The sequence below is a fragment of the Microtus ochrogaster genome, chromosome 2 (genome assembly GCF_000317375.1).
Source record: "Microtus ochrogaster isolate Prairie Vole_2 chromosome 2, MicOch1.0, whole genome shotgun sequence".
NCBI classification, from domain to species: Eukaryota; Metazoa; Chordata; class Mammalia; order Rodentia; family Cricetidae; genus Microtus; species Microtus ochrogaster.
Window position 1 is genome coordinate 12,926,387 of NC_022010.1, and position 17,769 is coordinate 12,944,155.

Sequence of the window (17,769 nt, forward strand, 5' to 3'; positions counted from 1 at the left end):
CTCTGTGAGTTCGAGACCAGCCTGGTCTACAGAGCTAGTTCCAGGACAGGCTCCAAAACCACAGAGAAACCCTGTCTCAAAAAACCCAAAAAAAAAATTATAATAATAATTTCATGGACAAATGTTAAATACACACATGTGCACAAACATTTTCCAAACACTAATCGTGCAGTTAAAACTACAGATGGCCCTGGCCCTTCATCCAGTTTTCAGAGAAGGCTCCCACACCAGAAGCCTTGTTTAAGCATGAATGGTTCTCATCCCCAGGTCTGCTTGCCTGTGTTGATGTGCAAGTTCTCTCTGTGCATGTGTGTGTGTGTGTGTGTGTGTGTGTGTGTGCACATGCGTGTACACGCTTCTGTCTTTAACATTCACATAATAAATTAATTTTAAGGAAACCACTCAAAATGCAGGAAAATTAATGAATGAAACTCACTGAGCCAGTCCTGGGGAGGTGGAGACAGTAGGATCAAGAGTTCAAGGCCATCCTTGGTTATGAGACCCCACTTCACATAAACCAACCAATATAAGACTCACCGGAGCTGCGTACAGTTCTCATTAATCCCAACCTCCAAAAGGCAGCCGGCAAGTACATTCTCTCCAAATAAAATGGGTCTGAGAGCGGCTGATGTGCACAGGCCCCTTCCAGCTGCAACAGAAAGATGAGTTCTCACTGTTCTGCTAATAGACAAAGATTTACTTCCAGGTGTTTCCTGAAAGCCCTCTCAGCGGTACTCAGGAGGTGGAGGCAGGAGCATGGCGGTTCAAGGCCAGCCTGAACAACATAAAATGACCCTTTTCAATCAAACAAACAAAAAGTGTTAATTTTCATCTTTTTTGAGACAGGGTCTCACACAGCCCAGTCTGGCCTTGGGCTGATGATGAAGCTGAGGATGACCTTGACCTCCTGGTCCTCCTGCCTCCACATCTTAAAGTGCTGGGATAGCAGGAATGTCCAGCACAGCAGGCTAAACAATACAAAACCAGTAATGTAAAGTAAAACAAAATGTTTCCGTTTCTGCAAACTGGGTCATTTCGTTACTCTGATCTGGTCGTCTTCAACCTGTGGGTCATAAGCCCTTTGGGGGTCTCATATCAGATGCTTACTTTACGATTCATAACAGAAGCAAAATTACAGCTCTAAAATAACAAAGAAAATAATTTTGTAGGGGCTGGAGAGATGGCTCAGTGGTTAAGAGCACTGCTCTTCCAAAGGTTCTGAGTTCAATTCCCAGCAACCACATGATTCTTTTTCTAGAGATATAAAACATAAATAAAGAGCCTTTATGGACTATGGAAAAAAAAAGAAAGAAAAGAATTTTGTGCTTGGGGGTCACCATGATATAAGGAACTGTATTAAAGGGTCACAGTATTAGAAAGGTTGAGAACTGCTATTCTAATCCTTCTGATCCTTTCAAAGCCAAACAAAGACACTATTCTCTGTGAGAATTCCTGGACCAAGTTCAGTGACTCCTTGGTAGTGGACATCGCTGCTTCTGACACGTGTGGGCATCTCCTACTGCAGCACTGGGTGCCCACCATTCCAAGGGGCAGCATGCTGGCCACAGAGAGCCCAGTCACGCCTGAACCGCTCTTCAAATACCCAGTACATAGGTACAACATGCTAGACAACCTTGGGGGTGGGGGTGGGAAGCCACAGAGACACAAAAGGCAGCCCTCCACCCCCCCCCCCACGCCACAGGCCAAAAGAGCAGCAGATTTTCTAGCTCCTGTTTGCCAGGGGCAAATCGCCATGGCAAAGCACATCACCTGGCTGCCAGAGGTGCAACACAGTGACATTCATCCCATCGGTATGCAGGGCGCGGACTGGCTTGCCAAGCTGGTAACCTAGAACAGCAAACAAGGCAGGGAGAGCTGGCATCTTCTCTTACATCAGACAGCAGGACAGGGAAGCCTTGGAGGTGGAGGCGGAGCTTTGTAAACGCTATCCCTGTGCCCACACAGCAGCAGGTGACCCCAACAATTGAAAGGCTGAGGCAAGAGGATGGTGATTTCTACTTCCTATTTCGATTTTTTTGACTTATTCATTTTTAGTCAGGCCTGACGGCACCCATGTGCAACCCCATTCTCAAGCTATGGAGGGAGGAAGCTCTGAAATTGAAGGCTGTGCCACATTCCTAGCCAACATGTGCAGCACCAGCATTCCCCAGGAGAACCCCACAGCAATGGCCAACTCTGCGTGTTCCCACTTCCCTCTCCATCCCCCAGTGATTTAGTGCCCGTCCCACAAATCTGGGCCCAGTCACGGTCACAGCCCATGGCTACTCTGACCTTACTTCCCACCACTCCTGAACACCAGCCTCCCTGATGTCCTGATGTACTTTACTTATCCCAGCATATCTAAAATGTTACCAGCTCCACATAGGATACCACGTCACAGGTGCAAACCAGGCACCAAGGAGGCCGAAAGGGCAGGAGATGAGCAGGTGCACAGCAAGCCGGTGTGGGCCTTGCCCTGACTGCATGTGAATGAACTGGGATTGAAGGGCATGAGCCCACGGCTTTGGTGTGCTAACTCACAGGAGTGTGGGTGACCTTAAGACAGTGACAGCGCTGAGAACCCCACCAGCACGGGTGGTGATGTCCTGCCGCGTGGATGGAGCACCCCTCAGTTAGCCTTCCACCCCCTATGCGCCAGTATCTCCTGCTGCATGGATGGGGAACCCCTCAGCCTTTCACCCCCCATGCACCAGTATCTCCCAAGCAGCTGGGAGGGAAGCAGGCCTGACCTCACTGGGGTTTCCTGTAGATACCGTCACAACCACTCTAAGGTGGCAATGCTGCCATACTTAGAGGACCGTGGCCCACCAAGTATCAGCTTTCTTTCAAAAGGACAAAGGTGGGCTGGAGAGATGGTTCAGAGGTCAAGAGAACTGGCTGCTTTTCCAAGGGTCCTGAGTTTAATCCCAGCAACCACATGGTGGCTCACAACCATCTGTAATGAGATCTGGTGCCCTCTTCTGGCCTGCAGGCAGAACACTGTATACACAATAAACATCTTTTAAAAGGCACCAGGTGGTGGTACAGTGCCTATAATCCTAGCTACTTGGAAGGTTGAGGGAGGACATTAGATCCAGAATTCAAGGCCAGTCTTGGCTACACACAAATACAAAAAAAAAGCCCTCCTGGGATCTAGGGAGATGGTTCAGTGTTTGGGAGCACTTGTTACTCTTCCAGAAGACCCCAGGTTGGGTCCCAACACACGTGCTGGGCAACTCACAACTGATTGAAACTCCAGACCCAGGGAGTCTGACCTACATGGGTGTCTGCACACAAGAGGCACGTGTGAGTGAACTCACATGCAAGTGAACACAAACACAGACAAAAGTAAAAATAATTCTTTAAAAAAGAGACTGGAGGGATGGCTCAGTGGTTAAGAGCACTGACTACTCTTCCAGAGGACCCAGGTTCAATTCCCAGCACCCACATGGCAGCTCACAACTGTCTGTAACTCCAGTTCCAGGGGATCCAACAGACATACATGCAGGCAAAACACCAATGCACATGAAATAAAAATAAATCATTAAACACACACACACACACACACACACACACACACACACTAGTCAGTGGTGGTGGTGCATGCCTTTAATCCCAGCACTGGGAGACAGAGGCAGGCTAATCTCTGAGTTCACGGAGAGAATTCCAGGACAGCCAGGGCTACATTGAGAAGTCCTATAGAAAAACAAAACAAAACAAAACAAAAAACAGGAACTAAAGAACCCCACAAAATACAAAATACAAAAATAAAACACCTAAAGAGAATAAAATTTGCATTTAAAGCAACATTGTATATTACAATATTGAGTTGCCGTCGGAGAAAGTGGACTGTCACAGGATAAACCGGCCATGGAGACGAACACAACTCAGGGTAGCTCCTGATAACCATGTCACAGCCCAGGAGAGCCCTAGGGCATGTGCAGACCAGCACATCAGTTGTCCTACCTGGGTTTCCAGAAGATTCCTTCTTATCACCACTGTCATGGCTTAAAAACTTCACTGTGAATCTTTGGGCCATTGTTCCTAGAGATGAAAGAAACTGGAGACATAATGTGTACCATTTCACTGGGAAAAGAAAGCAATGCCCATGTGCCAGGCATGGCAACACACGCCGTAATTCCAGCACTCAGGAGGCTGAGGCAGGAGGATGGCTTTGAGGTGGAGGCCAGTCCAGGCTAACATCTTTTTTTTTAATATTTATTTATTTATTTATTACATATACAATATTTTGTCTGTGTGTATGCCTGCAGGCCAGAAGAGGGCACCAGACCCCATTACAGATGGTTGTGAGCCACCATGTGGTTGCTGGGAATTGAACTCAGGACCTTTGGAAGAGCAGGCAATGCTCTTAACCACTGAGCCATCTCTCCAGCCCCCAGGCTATCATCTAAAAAAAGCAAAACAAAACAAAAACCAAGACCAAAACAGAAACAAATCAAGTATGTTATTACACACATTTGGTCCCAGCACTCAGGAGGCTGAAGCCAACCTGGTCTACACAGAAGATTCCTGCCAGCCTCTGCCTCCCGAGTGCTGGGATTAAAGGCATACGCTAGCCAAGCTCATACCATTTTTTCTCTTCTTTTAAAATTACGTTTTGGGCTGGAGAGATGGCTCAGAGGTTAAGAGCACTGACTGCTCTTCCAGAGAATTCCGAGTTCAATTCCCAGCAACTACATGGTGGCTCATAACCATCTATGATGAGATATAGTGCCCTCTTCTGACATGCAGGTGTACATGCAGGCAGATACTGCATACATAATAAATAGATAGATAAATAAATAAATAAAACTTTTTAAAATTATGTTTTATTTATTGCGGGGGCAGGGCAGCCAAGCCACACATAATAGAGCCCAGGCCATGTGGGGCCCAGGGCAGCCTGGCCATACATGGCACCCAGGCCGCACACCCATAGCAGGCAGCAACCAGGTTCCAGGAAAAGTCATAAGCCAGCACCACCCAGGACATTTCCAAAGGAAACTTCTAACATTCCAACCATTGTAGATAGGGTCACCTGCCAGCACACACCCGCCATTTTTCACCAAGACACCCCTAGACAAATGTCAGCCAGTCAGGGGTCCTGAACCTTACAAATCCCTCACCCCCACCTTTTCTATTGCTACTATAAAACCCCAACCCCAGCTGAGCTTGGGGCTCTCCGATCACTCCAATACATTGAACACACAGAGAATCCAAGTTTGCAAACTTGTGTAAGAATAAAGGCTCTTTGCTTTTACATACAGGTTTGGTCTAGTTGGCTTGGGGTGCGGGGGGGAGACCTCCGTGATCTGGGTGTAATGGTATGCATGTATGTGTGTGGGTGTGTGGGTACACAAGCATTGGCACACATGTGGGGGTCTGAAGACAACTTGCAGGAGTCAGTTCTGGGGACACAAGCTAGGGCTGTCAGGCTTGTCACAAGCACCCTCCCAGCAGAGCCATCTTGCCAGCCCAGGGATACTATTTACTTTATTTTTTTTTTATTTAATTCTTTTCGGAGGGGTATTGGGACAGGGTTTCTCTGTGTAACAGTACTACTGTTCCAGAACGAACTTTATAGACCAAGTTGGCCATGAATTCACAGAGATCTGCCTGCCTCTGCCTTCCACGGGCTGAGATTAAAGGCGTGCGCCACCCCTGCTCAGGGAAACTTTATTTTTAATTATACGTACATGTGTATAGATGTGCAAGCCACTGCAGATGTCTGTGGAGTATCTGGGGTACACTGATCTGTGAGCTGCCATGTGGGTGCTGGGAACTGAACCCCAGGTCCTCTGGAAAAGCAGCCAGTGCTGAGCCATCTCTCTAGCCTAGGTACCATTTACTTTAAAAATCACTTTTTTTGTTCCTTTGAGACAGGGCTTCACTGTATGTATTTTGAACTCACTGTCTCACTGTCTCAGCCTCCTGAGCTCTAGCATCACAGGTGTGAGCCACCACGCCCAGAGCAAAATTAAGTCTGACGTCCTGACGCCTGCCACGCGGTGGTGGCACACCCTTTTAATTTAATCCCAGCACTCAGGAGGCAAGAGGCGGGCGATCTCTGTTAGTTCAAGGCCAGCCTGGTCAACAGAGCTAATTCCAGGACACCCAGGGCTACACAGAAAAACCCTGTCTTGGGGTAAAAAAAAAAAAAAATACTGACTCCTTGATTCAGTGATAAACACACATGATAAACAAGTCTGGCTCCACTGGAAGAGTCACAGGAAACCATCGGAAAATAAAACACTTCCCACTCAAGGCTTTCCAGCCTCTCACCAGCGTTACCTTTCTGGTGGGCACTGATCTCTGCCCTGATGACTGTGATGTCTAGTCCGCTGATGGAATTATTTTGCCATCTGAAAACATAATCCTCTTCAACGCTCACATTTCTGGAGGCAGGTCCACTGTTCACAAGTGTGTCTGCAAGGAAAAACCCTCTCTGAGGTGAAGTGTTCCTGGGGCTCTCTCTGCCTGAGTGCCCCCCCACAGCGGCCATCTCTCCAGCTCCCTAAGGAAGCCGTCCACTGTTTCCTCCACGGAGCTTCCTGTGGTCCCAAGTCAATTAGCCACATCTTCTATTCCACCTGGGCTCCCTGAATGATTCTGTCCCTTTCCTGTGATTCCTGTGTCCCCAGTACTGAGCTCTGCACTTGGGGACACTCAGGCATCCGGGAGCAGAGAGCTGAGGCCTAGCAGCTATTAAGCTATTAGAAAGAATGAATTTCAAACACACAGCCAGGAACAAGGTCATAACCCACTGAAAAGGAACACAGGCCACACCTTCATTCAAAACAAAGGGCTGCTGAATCAGGCACACCACACAGCTGCTCTGGCTGCAAAGTTTAACTACCAGGAAATGCAAGAAAGGAGGCTGGAGAGAAGGCTCGGATCCCCAGAACCCACAGAAAGTCAGCTGAGAGCCCAGCTTCAGTTCTGGTGCTAGCCCAGCACTGGCATCAAAGAACAAGATACCTCTTTCAAATAAGGGGGAGACACAGCTGAACTTGTCTGATTTTCACACACACACACACACACACACACACACACACACACACACACACACACACGAAGATTAGAAAATAAAGCAGGCAAGAATGATCCTGCTGTGTCCGCAAGGATTAACAACCTAAGAGTGACTTATGCAAAGACATCAGAACCTGAGTGCTGGCAAGGGCTCTGACACACATTCCCTCAGGGCCTGTGAGGTGGCGGCTGAGGTCTCAGAGTCCACAGAAGCCACACAAGCAGAACATACAACAAAACTCTGCTGGAGTGTCCCCCAACTCTGCTGAGCCTCCATCAATTCTTTCCTAAAGATATATGTATTATTTTTATTTCACGTGCATGAGGGTCTTGCTTGCATGTGCACATAAGTGTATGCACCATGGAGTGTGACTGGTGCCCAGGAGGGCAACAGAGGGCATCAAATCACCTGCAACTGAAGTTACAGATGTGGGCCATCATGTGGGTGCTGGGAACTGAACCTGGTCCTCTGCAAGAGCAGCCAATGCTCTTAAGCACTGAGTCATCTTTCCAGCCCCCATTTTTAAATTTTTAATTACTTTGTGTGTTTACATATGTGTAAACATTCCTGTGTGACCTCTACATGACGTATGTAGAGGTCAGAGGTCAGTGCTGTGTATCTTCCTCAATCATTCTCCATCCTTTCTTTTTTCACATTTTTATTTATTAGTGTGTGTTCCTGCATGTGCACACACACCCTTGCATGTCCCACACACACACATACACATGCAGGGGCTTGTCACAGTGCCCGAGTGGAGGTCAAAGGACAAGTTTCAGGAGTTGGTTGGTGCCTTTCACCACACAGGTCCCAGGAACTGAACTCAGGTCCTCAAGCGTGACTGCAAACACCTTTACCCACTGAACAGTCTCTCTGGCCCGTCATCTGATTTTGTGTTTTGTTTGTTTTGAGACACAGTCTCTAATATATATATATTTGCTGTCCTGTAACTTGCTATGTTGACAGGCTGGCTTTGAATGCATAGTGATCTACAAGCCTCAGTCTGCCAAATGCTGGGTTTAAAGGTGTGCTCTCACAGAGGACCAGAGTTTGCTTTCTAGCACTCACGTCAATCAGCCATAAGTGAGGCTCCAGGAGATCTGATACCCTCTTCTGGCCTTAGCATACACCACACAGACACAAAGATAAAAATCAATCTTTAAAAATTTGTTAAAATGCTGGGGAGCGGGGCTGGAGAGATGGCTCAGAGGTTAAGAACATTGCCTGCTCTTCCAAAGGACCTGAGTTCAATTCCCAGCAACCACATGGTGGCTCACAGCCATCTGTAATGGGGTCTGGTGCCCTCTGCTGGCCTACAGGCATACACACAGACAGAATATTGTATACATAATAAATAAACAAATATTTTTAAAAAATGCTGGGCAGCGGTGGCACCTAACTCTAATCCCAGCACTCAGGAGGCAGAGGCAGGCAGATCCCTGAGTTCAAGGAGAATCTGGTCTACAGAGTGAGTTCCTGGACAGCAAAGGCTACACAGAGAAACCCTGTCTTGAAAAAAACAAAAACAACAACCCAGATATAGTGTCGCACACCTTTAATCCCAGCACTCAGAAGGAAAAGGCAGGTGGATCTCTGTGAGTTCCAGGCCAGCCTGGTCTATATAGGGAGTTCCAGGGCATCCAGTGCCACAGAGTGAGACCCTGTATCAAAAAGAAAATAAAATAGAAAAGGAACCAGCACCTGTGTTTTGTAGAAGTGGCATGAACGTGTAACACTATGTACCTGGACTGGAGATCCATTTGTCCAGGTCAGCGGCTTGCTCATAGCTTACTCTTGGTGTGACCAGACCTAAAGAGACACAGAATCAATAGTGTTTTAACTTGGCAAGTGGCTGCACCTTAATCTACTGCTATTTCAGCCAGAAATTGCAACTCTGCCACTGCCACCAAAGGTAGCTTTAACTAAACTTCTATCTCTCTATTTATAAATAAGACTAGAGATTCAAAGGCTGGGGTGAAAACCTGCTAGCTCAGTAGCAACTGGCTAACTTTCTCTCCTTGCTGGCATCTCTCCAAAACAGAACATCCTTTTGCTCTTTTTTTTTTTTTTTTTGCAAAAAAAAAGTCTGCACCACTCCAAATCCTTCCTACTCCTGGTGTGTCTCTCTATCTCTTCTGGATGCCCTCTGATCCTCTCTGATCACTTTCTATCAACTAGTTGCTAACTGAGCCTCCTGACCCAAGGTTAATTTTATTTAATTACTGCTAATGCAAACTTGGGGTTCACAGTGTGATTGAATTTCTCCTAACAAATTAACTTTCACAGAGATGTGTGGTCCCTCATGGTGCCACTCATGTACTCACAGGGGTTTATCGAGCTAACAAGGAGCCAGGCTTTGTGACACACATGCCTGAAATCCCAGCATTCACAGGACAAAGGCTCAGAAGCTCAAGGTCACCCTAGGCTATACTATCTCAAAAAGGAAAAGGAAGAGGAGACTGGCTGGAAGCAGAGGCAGGTGGATCTCTGTGAGCTCGAGGCCAGCCTGGTCTACAGAGTGAGTTCCAGGACATCCAGGGCTACACAGAGAAACCCTGTCTCAAGTCCCCCCTCCACATTAATCCCAGCACTCTGGAAGCAGAGGCAGGTGGATCTCTGTGAGCTCGAGGCCAGCCTGGTCTACAGAGTGAGTTCCAGGACATCCAGGGCTACACAGAGAAACCCTGTCTCAAGTCCCCCCTCCAAAAAAAAAAAAAAAAAAAAAAAAAAAGAAAAAGGATACTGGGCACCCATGCCTGTGTTGAGGTCCTCCCCTCCCCCCTTACATCATCAGAGGCTGGGGTCCCTCTGTCCCAGCTGCTCACTATACCCATGAAGAGTCACACCAGCACTTGTGGTGCAGCCACTTTGGGAGTGTCTGGGGTCCCTCAAACTGTCAAGTAAACTACATGGCACGGCAATCCCACTTCATATCCCACAAAACTGTGTCTCCAGATGCTCACTCCAGCACTGGTCATAAAACAAAAAGGTGGCAACAAGCCAGATATCTGTCGGTCACAAAATGCGGCTGAGCCACACAGCAGAATCCTCCTTGGCCCTAAAACAAAGTAAATAAATCATGTGGCACAGACATATGCTTTCAAAAGATGATGCTAACGTAAAGGTGTGCAGTGGTGGTGCCCACCTTCAATCCCAGGACGCTAGAGGCAGAAGTTGGCACACGCTAAATTCAAGGTCAGCCTGTTCTACAGACTGAGTTCCAGGACAGCCAGGGATACACAGAGAAACTCTGTCTTGAAAAACAAAAAAGATGATGCTAAGTGAAAGAAGTCAGATGTGAAGGCCACAGAGCAAAGTGCAGCAGCAGAGGAAGTGGGGCGGGTGTGTGTGTGTATGTGTATGTGTATGAGATCCTGAGTCAGTGTGTACTTTGACATGAGCTTGGACTCTGAGACCAATTGGCCCATAGGAAATTAGCAAAGCCATTACTCATATGGGCCAGCTCCAAAGAAGAATGAGTAGGCGTGTTTAGGAACTGTTCATCTGTGTGTGCAGAGACTAGCAACTGTAACTTCCTCTTGGATGCTGAGAGCCAGTGAGCCCGCCTGTAGAGACCCACAGACTAGCCAGCCTCCCCATGGCTGCAGTCACAGTGTGTCTCCATCCTTTGTTCAGGGGGAGCCAGCAGCAAAGCAATGGCCCCGCTGATGCGCCGATGTGAAGTGCAGGGACAAACAAGAGCTCAGTAGCTCACTGCACAGAAAACGCCAGCTCCCTCTGCTGGTACTGAAAGGCCTGGGGCTCCTCAGGTGTGTAGGGTGCACAGGATGGAGATCTGACTTAAGTCACAATAGAGACCTGAGGAGGGGAAGGGACTCAGTGCCCAGAGCAGAGAGGAAAACACCAACCACATGTACAGGGTGCTGTCCAGTCAGACTGAACTTTTCTCGTGGAAAAAACCATCCTCAACCAACAGAGGAGCCATCACAGATGCAGAGCCAGGAGCTTACACACACTGTTTTAACCACAGAGGCAGCCTACCCCCCACCGTGCGAATCTTCACATTCTCAGGGACCGTGCCATCTCGTTCTCGGTGCACTTCCAGATTGATGGTACATTTAATATCAATATTCCTCAGGAAAGCCACTGGAGCATCCTGCAGACACTGTCCAGCCAGGGAGACCTAGGGGCGAGGAACCAATATGGTACACCGACTTCTTCCTGTCTTAAAAACATTCTTTCTGTCAAGCGTGGTGCTTAAGTCTGCAATCCCAGGACTTGGGGGGTCCAGGCAGGATTGCACTAATTTCAGAACCAGGCTATGCTACAATGAGACCCTATTTCGATGCCACTCTACCCCACGTTGCTCTCTGCTGCCCACTGCTATTGCTGGATGATGTCAACAGTTAGTACTCAAGGTGACTGCGACTTTAGGGAGCCAAGATCTGGAAGCCACTACTAGTAGAAGTGTTCTCTAATACACTCGGGGAAGGCCCTGGCCCTTCCACTGAAAAGTCATGATTATATTCAACCTCAGTTCTTCTCATCACAGCCTGAATTTTTTTTTCTTTGGTTTTTCGAGACAGGGTTTCTCTGTGGCTTTGGAGCCTGTCCTGGAACTAGCTCTTGTAGATCAGGCTGGTCTCGAACTCACAGAGATCCGCCTGCCTCTGCTTCCCAAGTGCTGGGATTAAAGGCGTGTGCCACCATCGCTCGGCCTCACAGCCTGAATTTTGAGGGAGACAGGAAAGCCAAGCATAACCTCTACTGCTAAGCATCCCCTCCTGACCCCCAACAGCTTCAATAACATAAAAGGTTTACAGAAATAATAAACTGTCATGAATCCCATGTTTTCCTCCCACGGGCATGGTCTCCTAATAATGACGGAATTAGAAAAAAAACCAAGATTTCATGTCAGACTCTCTAACCTGAAAGGATGTTTCGACATTCCAAATGTTATACAGTCACATACTTCTAGCTTCTTAGAAATTGCTGTAGCCGGGCGATGGTGGTGCACGCCTTTAATCCCAGCACTTGGGAGGCAGAGGCAGGCGGATCTCTGTGAGTTCGAGACCAGCCTGGTCTACAGAGCTAGTTCTAGGACAGGCTCCAAAGCCACAGAGAAACCCTGTCTCGAAAAAACCAAAAAAAAAAAAAAAAAAAAAAAGAAATTGCTGTGGCTGGGGATGTAGCCTGGTGGTGGAGCCCTTGACTGGTACACACAAGGCCCTCAGTACCAGCCCCAACAACACAAAACCACAAAACAATGAAAGGGGATGAGGTGGAAACTGACCACCGCCTCCGAGGCATCTCCACAGAGACTCTTCCTGTGATTAGTGAAGAGGGCTTAAGAAAGTCGGTTCAGTCTAGAGACTATTAGTAGTTAATACACAGGAGGAAGACCAGCTGCTTAGGACGGACACTACTTGAATCCAAATGTGGAAATGGAAGGCGTTACCTGAGGGACGGTAAAATACCCCATTGTGGTCATGATGGGATCTCCTTGTTTGTAGCCAGCATCAGCAAAGTCCCTTAGGTCAAGGTGAAGATGGGCTTCAAAGGCGGGGTCACGTCTGGGGGAACTGTAAGTCCGCAAGAGAGGTTATCCGCAGGCCTGCAGGTGTTTGCTTAGCCTATGTATAGGCTAAGGTTCCATCCCAACACCATAAAAATATGATTGATAATAGTTCAACGATGATCTGCTAAGAAACAAATCACCCTGTAATGCTTCCTCTCTGCTTTGCTATGTGTCTCATATAGCCCAGGCTGGCCTCAAACTCTCTATATAGCCAAGAATGACTTTGAACTCCTGATCCTCCTGTCTCTGCCTCATGATTGCTGGGGTTTCAGGAATACAACACCAACCCCAGCTCTTCGTTTTTTTTTTATTTACAAAGATCATAGTCATAAATTCTTCAGGGGGGGTGACAGTGACAACAGCAGGATATGCCTTTAATCCCAGCACTCACGAGGCTGAGGCAGGAGGATCTCTGAACTCAAGGCCAGCCTGGTCTACAGAGCGAGTTCTAGGACAGTCAGGACTACACTGAGAAACCCTGTCTCCAAACAACAACAGCAACAACCACAACAACAATTTCAACATGATATTGAAGTATAAAACACAGAAAGTTCAGGGCCCTTTGGGCCCTTGGCACCCTTCCTCCATGCTGGAAAGTCACTGCCAACTGCTGGCTGCATCTGCTGGGTTCTCAGTTCTTTCTAACACTTTGGGAGAAATGGCCTCACTAACCGCAAACCAGTATGACTTTTTTAAGGTACTGAGAAGAAATGTGACCCAAGCCAAGTGGAGGAAACCTGGTGGTGCTAGAAACAGGTCCCTCCAGGCAGCGGCTACTCACATGGCACCATGATAGAAGTAACCGAGGAAAGGCGAGGTGGAGGGGGGTGACTGCACACACAGGAAAGGAAACCAGTCCGGGGTCTCGTGAGTGGTGCCCACAGCACAGCGCTGGTCGAAGGGAGGGTTGACGTCCCCTCCGAACACACCGGAGAAGCAGGACTGCTGGAACAGCTCCTTTACTTCTGGCTGGCAGTCCTTGGAAACAGACAAAAGGGCAGTGAGGGCGCATGCGCTCCCACTGTGACACTAGGCACAGCTTGCAGCAAGCATGATGACATGCTCTCTGATGCTACCAGCCTGCAACCCTGTAGCTGACAAAGCAATATGTCTCCATCTCCTCCCAAAGTGCTGTGCGGTGCAAGAAGAGCTCCTTGGGGATGTGGGGGAGGCGCGGTCAGTAAAAATGCTTGCCACACATTTGACCTGAGTTCAAGTTCAAGGACCTCCATAGAAAGGACAGGTGTGGAGGCCCATGATTATAATTCCAGTCCTGGGGAGACAGAAAGAGGGGGATCCCTGGGGCTCACTAGACAGCCAGCCTAGCCTACTCTGCCAGCTGCAGGTTCAGTGAGGAGTCCTGTCTCCAAAGAAAGAAGGATGCATGATCCTAAGGCATAACATCCAAGGTTGTCCTCGGGCTTCTACAAATGTGTGTATTCATGAGCAACAACAACAACAACAACAACAACAACAACAACACACACACAATTCCTTAGTCAACTCCCTAGTGAAGTCCCAGGCAGAAACTTCCAGCCTTCAAAGGAATAAGCCTCAAGCCAGGTGGTAGTGGCACACGTCTTTAATACCGAAATTTGAGAGGCAGAGGCAGGTAGAACTCTGCGAGCTGGAGACTGGCTTGGGCTACAGAGCAAGCTCCAGGACAGCCACGGCTATTACAGAGAAACCCTTTCTCAAAAAAACACACTCACACCAAAAAAGAATAAGAGCCAGGTGTATAATCTTAGCTACTCAGGAATCTGAGGAAGGAGGATCAAAAGCTCAAGACCAGCCTCGGCAACTTAGCAAGACTCTGTCTCAAATTTTAAAAAGGAACAGAGCTGGGCGGTGGTGGCGCACACCTTTAATCCCAGCACTCGGGAGGCAGAGGCAGGCGGATCTCTGTGAGTTCGAGACCAGCCTGGTCTACAAGAGCTCCAAAACCACAGAGAAACCCTGTCTCGAAAAAAAAAAAAAAAAAGGAACAGAGAAGAGCTGGGTGCATTACCCAGTGGGATCCTCGGATGTGTGAGGCCTACATTCAATCCCAGTACCTCAAACTCAAAATTAACATCATGCATAAAATATAAGTTGGGGCCATCTGAAGACATCATTGACACAAATACATTTGGTGTGTGTCTACTTATCATCTGAGACAAGGGCTCTCTGGCTGGAACTCACTGGGTAGACCAAGCTGGCCTCACAGTCACAGAGATCCCCCTGCCTCTGCCTCCCGTGTGCTGGGGTTAAGCATGAGCACCATGTTCTGTCCACTATTACCTTTTGGTTTCTTAGTTATTTAGAGGCAGGGTCTCACTGAGAAGCTCTGACTAGGACTAATTATGCAGACTGGGAATTTTTTTTAAAGTAATGCTTATTTTTTGTGTGGGGGTGTTTTGCCTACATGCATGCCTGTGCATACATGGGCACCACCACATTTGGCCCTGCTCTTCTGTCATGAGAGAGCCTCACTATGCAGACCAGGCCAACTTCACGTTCATGACGATTCTCAGGTTTAACCTCCCCGGAGCGAGGCTCACCGGAATGTGGTACCACACTTGCTAGTAGAGTGGTAAATCCTAACAGTAGCGGCTAATAGAATATACAATACAACCAGCTCCCAGGGCAGGGAGTGAAGGAGGTCATATCACTGTTAGTGACAGGCTGAGTACAGCCTGACAGTGCCATGTGTTACCTGCCACCTGATTATGTAAATACACCGATGGCGGTGGACCATAGTGACACACGGTGCATGTCACTCTAACACAAAGACACTGCAGGTTTTTCTGACAGCCATTTCTTCTGTTTGAGGGTCTTGTGTACCCCAGGCCGCCCTATAATCTGAAGTTGCTGCTGCTGAACTGTAGCCCCTGACCCTCCTGCCTCCACCTCCCCAGCGCTATGGTGATGTGTTCCCTGGTGTGTGTTTACCTCTCAAAAGATAAAAATTAGGTATCACATATCTGGGGGGGGGGTGACATTATATATCGCTGGGGGCGGGGTGAAGGGTTGTTTTACTTGGCATAGTATCAAACATCTGTCGTTTTAGTACTTGGAAGGTGGAAGCAGAAGAGAATCAGGAGTTAAGGTTATCCGCAGCTACATGAGACCTATCGCAAAACAACTAAGTGCCGGGCGGTGGTGGCGCATGCCTTTAATCCCAGCACTCAGGAGGCAGGGGCAGGGGGATAACTGTGAGTTCGAGGCCAGCCTGGACTACAGAGCTAGTTACAGACTAACCAACATTATACAGTGAGAATCAAAGCAAATGAACAAAAACACCAAAACACTGCATTTTCCCAGGGGGAGAAGCAAACAAACAAACAAAAAACCACATGCATTCATATTTGTGCAAAATTGGGACACCATGGGTTCTAGCAAACATTCTTCTCATTTCTCTCAAATTTAACATTTTATGATATGTATTAGAAACCAGGCAGGTATGGAGCTGGACGGTGGTGGTGCACACCTTTAATTCCAGCACTCAGAGGAGGCAGGTGAAAGAAAAAGATAGATAGATAGATAGATAGATAGATAGATAGATAGATAGATAGATAGATAGAACAGGTGTTGAGGTTTGTGCCTACAAACTTGGCACTCAGGGAAGCTGAGGAAGGTGGACTGTCTTAAGAATCTGAGGCTACGGGGGCTGGAGAGATGACTCAGAGGTTAAGAGCACGGACTGCTCTTCCGGAGGTCCTGAGTTCAATTCCCAGCAACCACATGGTGGCTCACAACCATCTGTAATGAGATCTGGTGCCCTCTTCTGGCTTGCAGGCAAACATGGAGGCTGAATACTGTGTACATAATAAATAAATAGATCTAAAAAAAAAAAAAAAAAAAAAGAATCTGAGGCTACACAGTGAGACATTGTCACACACACACACACACACACACACACACACAGGAGGGTGTGTGTGTTTGCCATGTGACTCAGCATGCAAAGCTGCTTACTGCCAAAGGTGACAACTTGGGCTTGATTCTGGAACCTCAAGTTGTTCTCTGACCTTCACATGTGCACTGTGGGATAAGCCTCTATAATGCCCACAAACACACCACACCACACCATATGCCAAAAACAAATGTAGTAAAATCATATAGCTTTCCAAATGTGACTTTATCCAAAGACATATTCTTTTCTCTTTCCTCCACAAACTGCACAAACAATACTAGAAGAGAAAATACTCAGTTCAAACACAGTTTTCTGGTTGGAGATAGAGGCAGGAAGATCAAGAGTTCAAGGCTACTCCCTCTGCCAGCTTGGGCTGCACAGGACCCTATCTGAAAAAACAAACAAGCAAACAAACACACCAACAACAATAAAAACAAAAAAACAGGGTTAGAGAGATGGCTCAGGGATTGAGAGTACTGTTTGCTCCTCCAGAGGAACCATGTTCAATTCCCAGCAGCCACATGGCAGCTCACAAGTGTCTGTAACCCCAGTTCCAGGGGACCTGACACCCTCACACAGACATAAACACAGGCAAAACACCAATGCACATAAAAATAAATAAATCTTTAGAAATAAAAAAAACAATGATTTGTAAAATGAAATATAATCTCTGTTGTCACCTATCCAAAGATGCTAGGGGCGACTGTTGTCCCAAATGCCCTCAGGTAGCCGGGCAAACAGAAAGAACTCACTTGGTCACAGCAGCAGCGAATGTCACAGGCCTTGGCTGTCAAGTCGCAAGGGCAGGGACCCAGAGGCTGATAGACTTGGTTAGGAATGCCAGTCATGTTATCTGAAAAGCACATACGGCAGAAAAGGTTCAGCTATGAAGAAAAGCATGGACAGTTCTTGAGATTCACAAAAAGGCTGAATCACAATGTGTAAGGGTGTGTGTGCATGCATGTGCGTGTACATGCATGCGCATGTGTGTGGAAGCAGAGACTCATGTCACCTTAGTTGGTGGTGGTTTTGGTTGGGTCTCAGTATATAGGCCTGGCTGTCCATGAACTCACAGAGATTCACTTGCCTCTGCCTCCAAAAAACTAGGATTACAGGTATGCACCATCATGCCAGGCATTCTACCTTATGTTTCTTTTTTATTGTTATTATTATTTTAAAGATTTATTTATTAATTAGTATGCAGTGTTCTGTCTGCATGTACGCCTGCAGGCCAGAAGAGGGCACCAGACCTCATTACAGATGGTTGTGAGCCACCATGTGGTTGCTGGGAATTGAACTCAGGACCTTTGGAAG

At 47.5% G+C, this 17,769-nt stretch overlaps 1 protein-coding gene across 1 annotated transcript in view; it reads right to left on the minus strand.

Annotated features, from left to right (window-relative positions):
* Tctn2 (tectonic family member 2) overlaps nucleotides 1-17,769 on the minus strand; it is a 36,145-nt gene that overhangs the window by 11,214 nt on the left and 7,162 nt on the right. Inside the window, exons 5-13 of the mRNA XM_005344369.3 lie at nucleotides 17,208-17,308; nucleotides 13,345-13,541; nucleotides 12,444-12,567; nucleotides 11,027-11,168; nucleotides 8,768-8,833; nucleotides 6,289-6,423; nucleotides 3,967-4,044; nucleotides 1,771-1,848; nucleotides 538-649 (exon numbers count right to left, since the gene is read on the minus strand). Of these exons, the coding sequence (XP_005344426.1) occupies nucleotides 538-649; nucleotides 1,771-1,848; nucleotides 3,967-4,044; nucleotides 6,289-6,423; nucleotides 8,768-8,833; nucleotides 11,027-11,168; nucleotides 12,444-12,567; nucleotides 13,345-13,541; nucleotides 17,208-17,308 (1,033 nt within the window). The remainder of the gene's footprint in view (nucleotides 1-537; nucleotides 650-1,770; nucleotides 1,849-3,966; nucleotides 4,045-6,288; nucleotides 6,424-8,767; nucleotides 8,834-11,026; nucleotides 11,169-12,443; nucleotides 12,568-13,344; nucleotides 13,542-17,207; nucleotides 17,309-17,769) is intronic.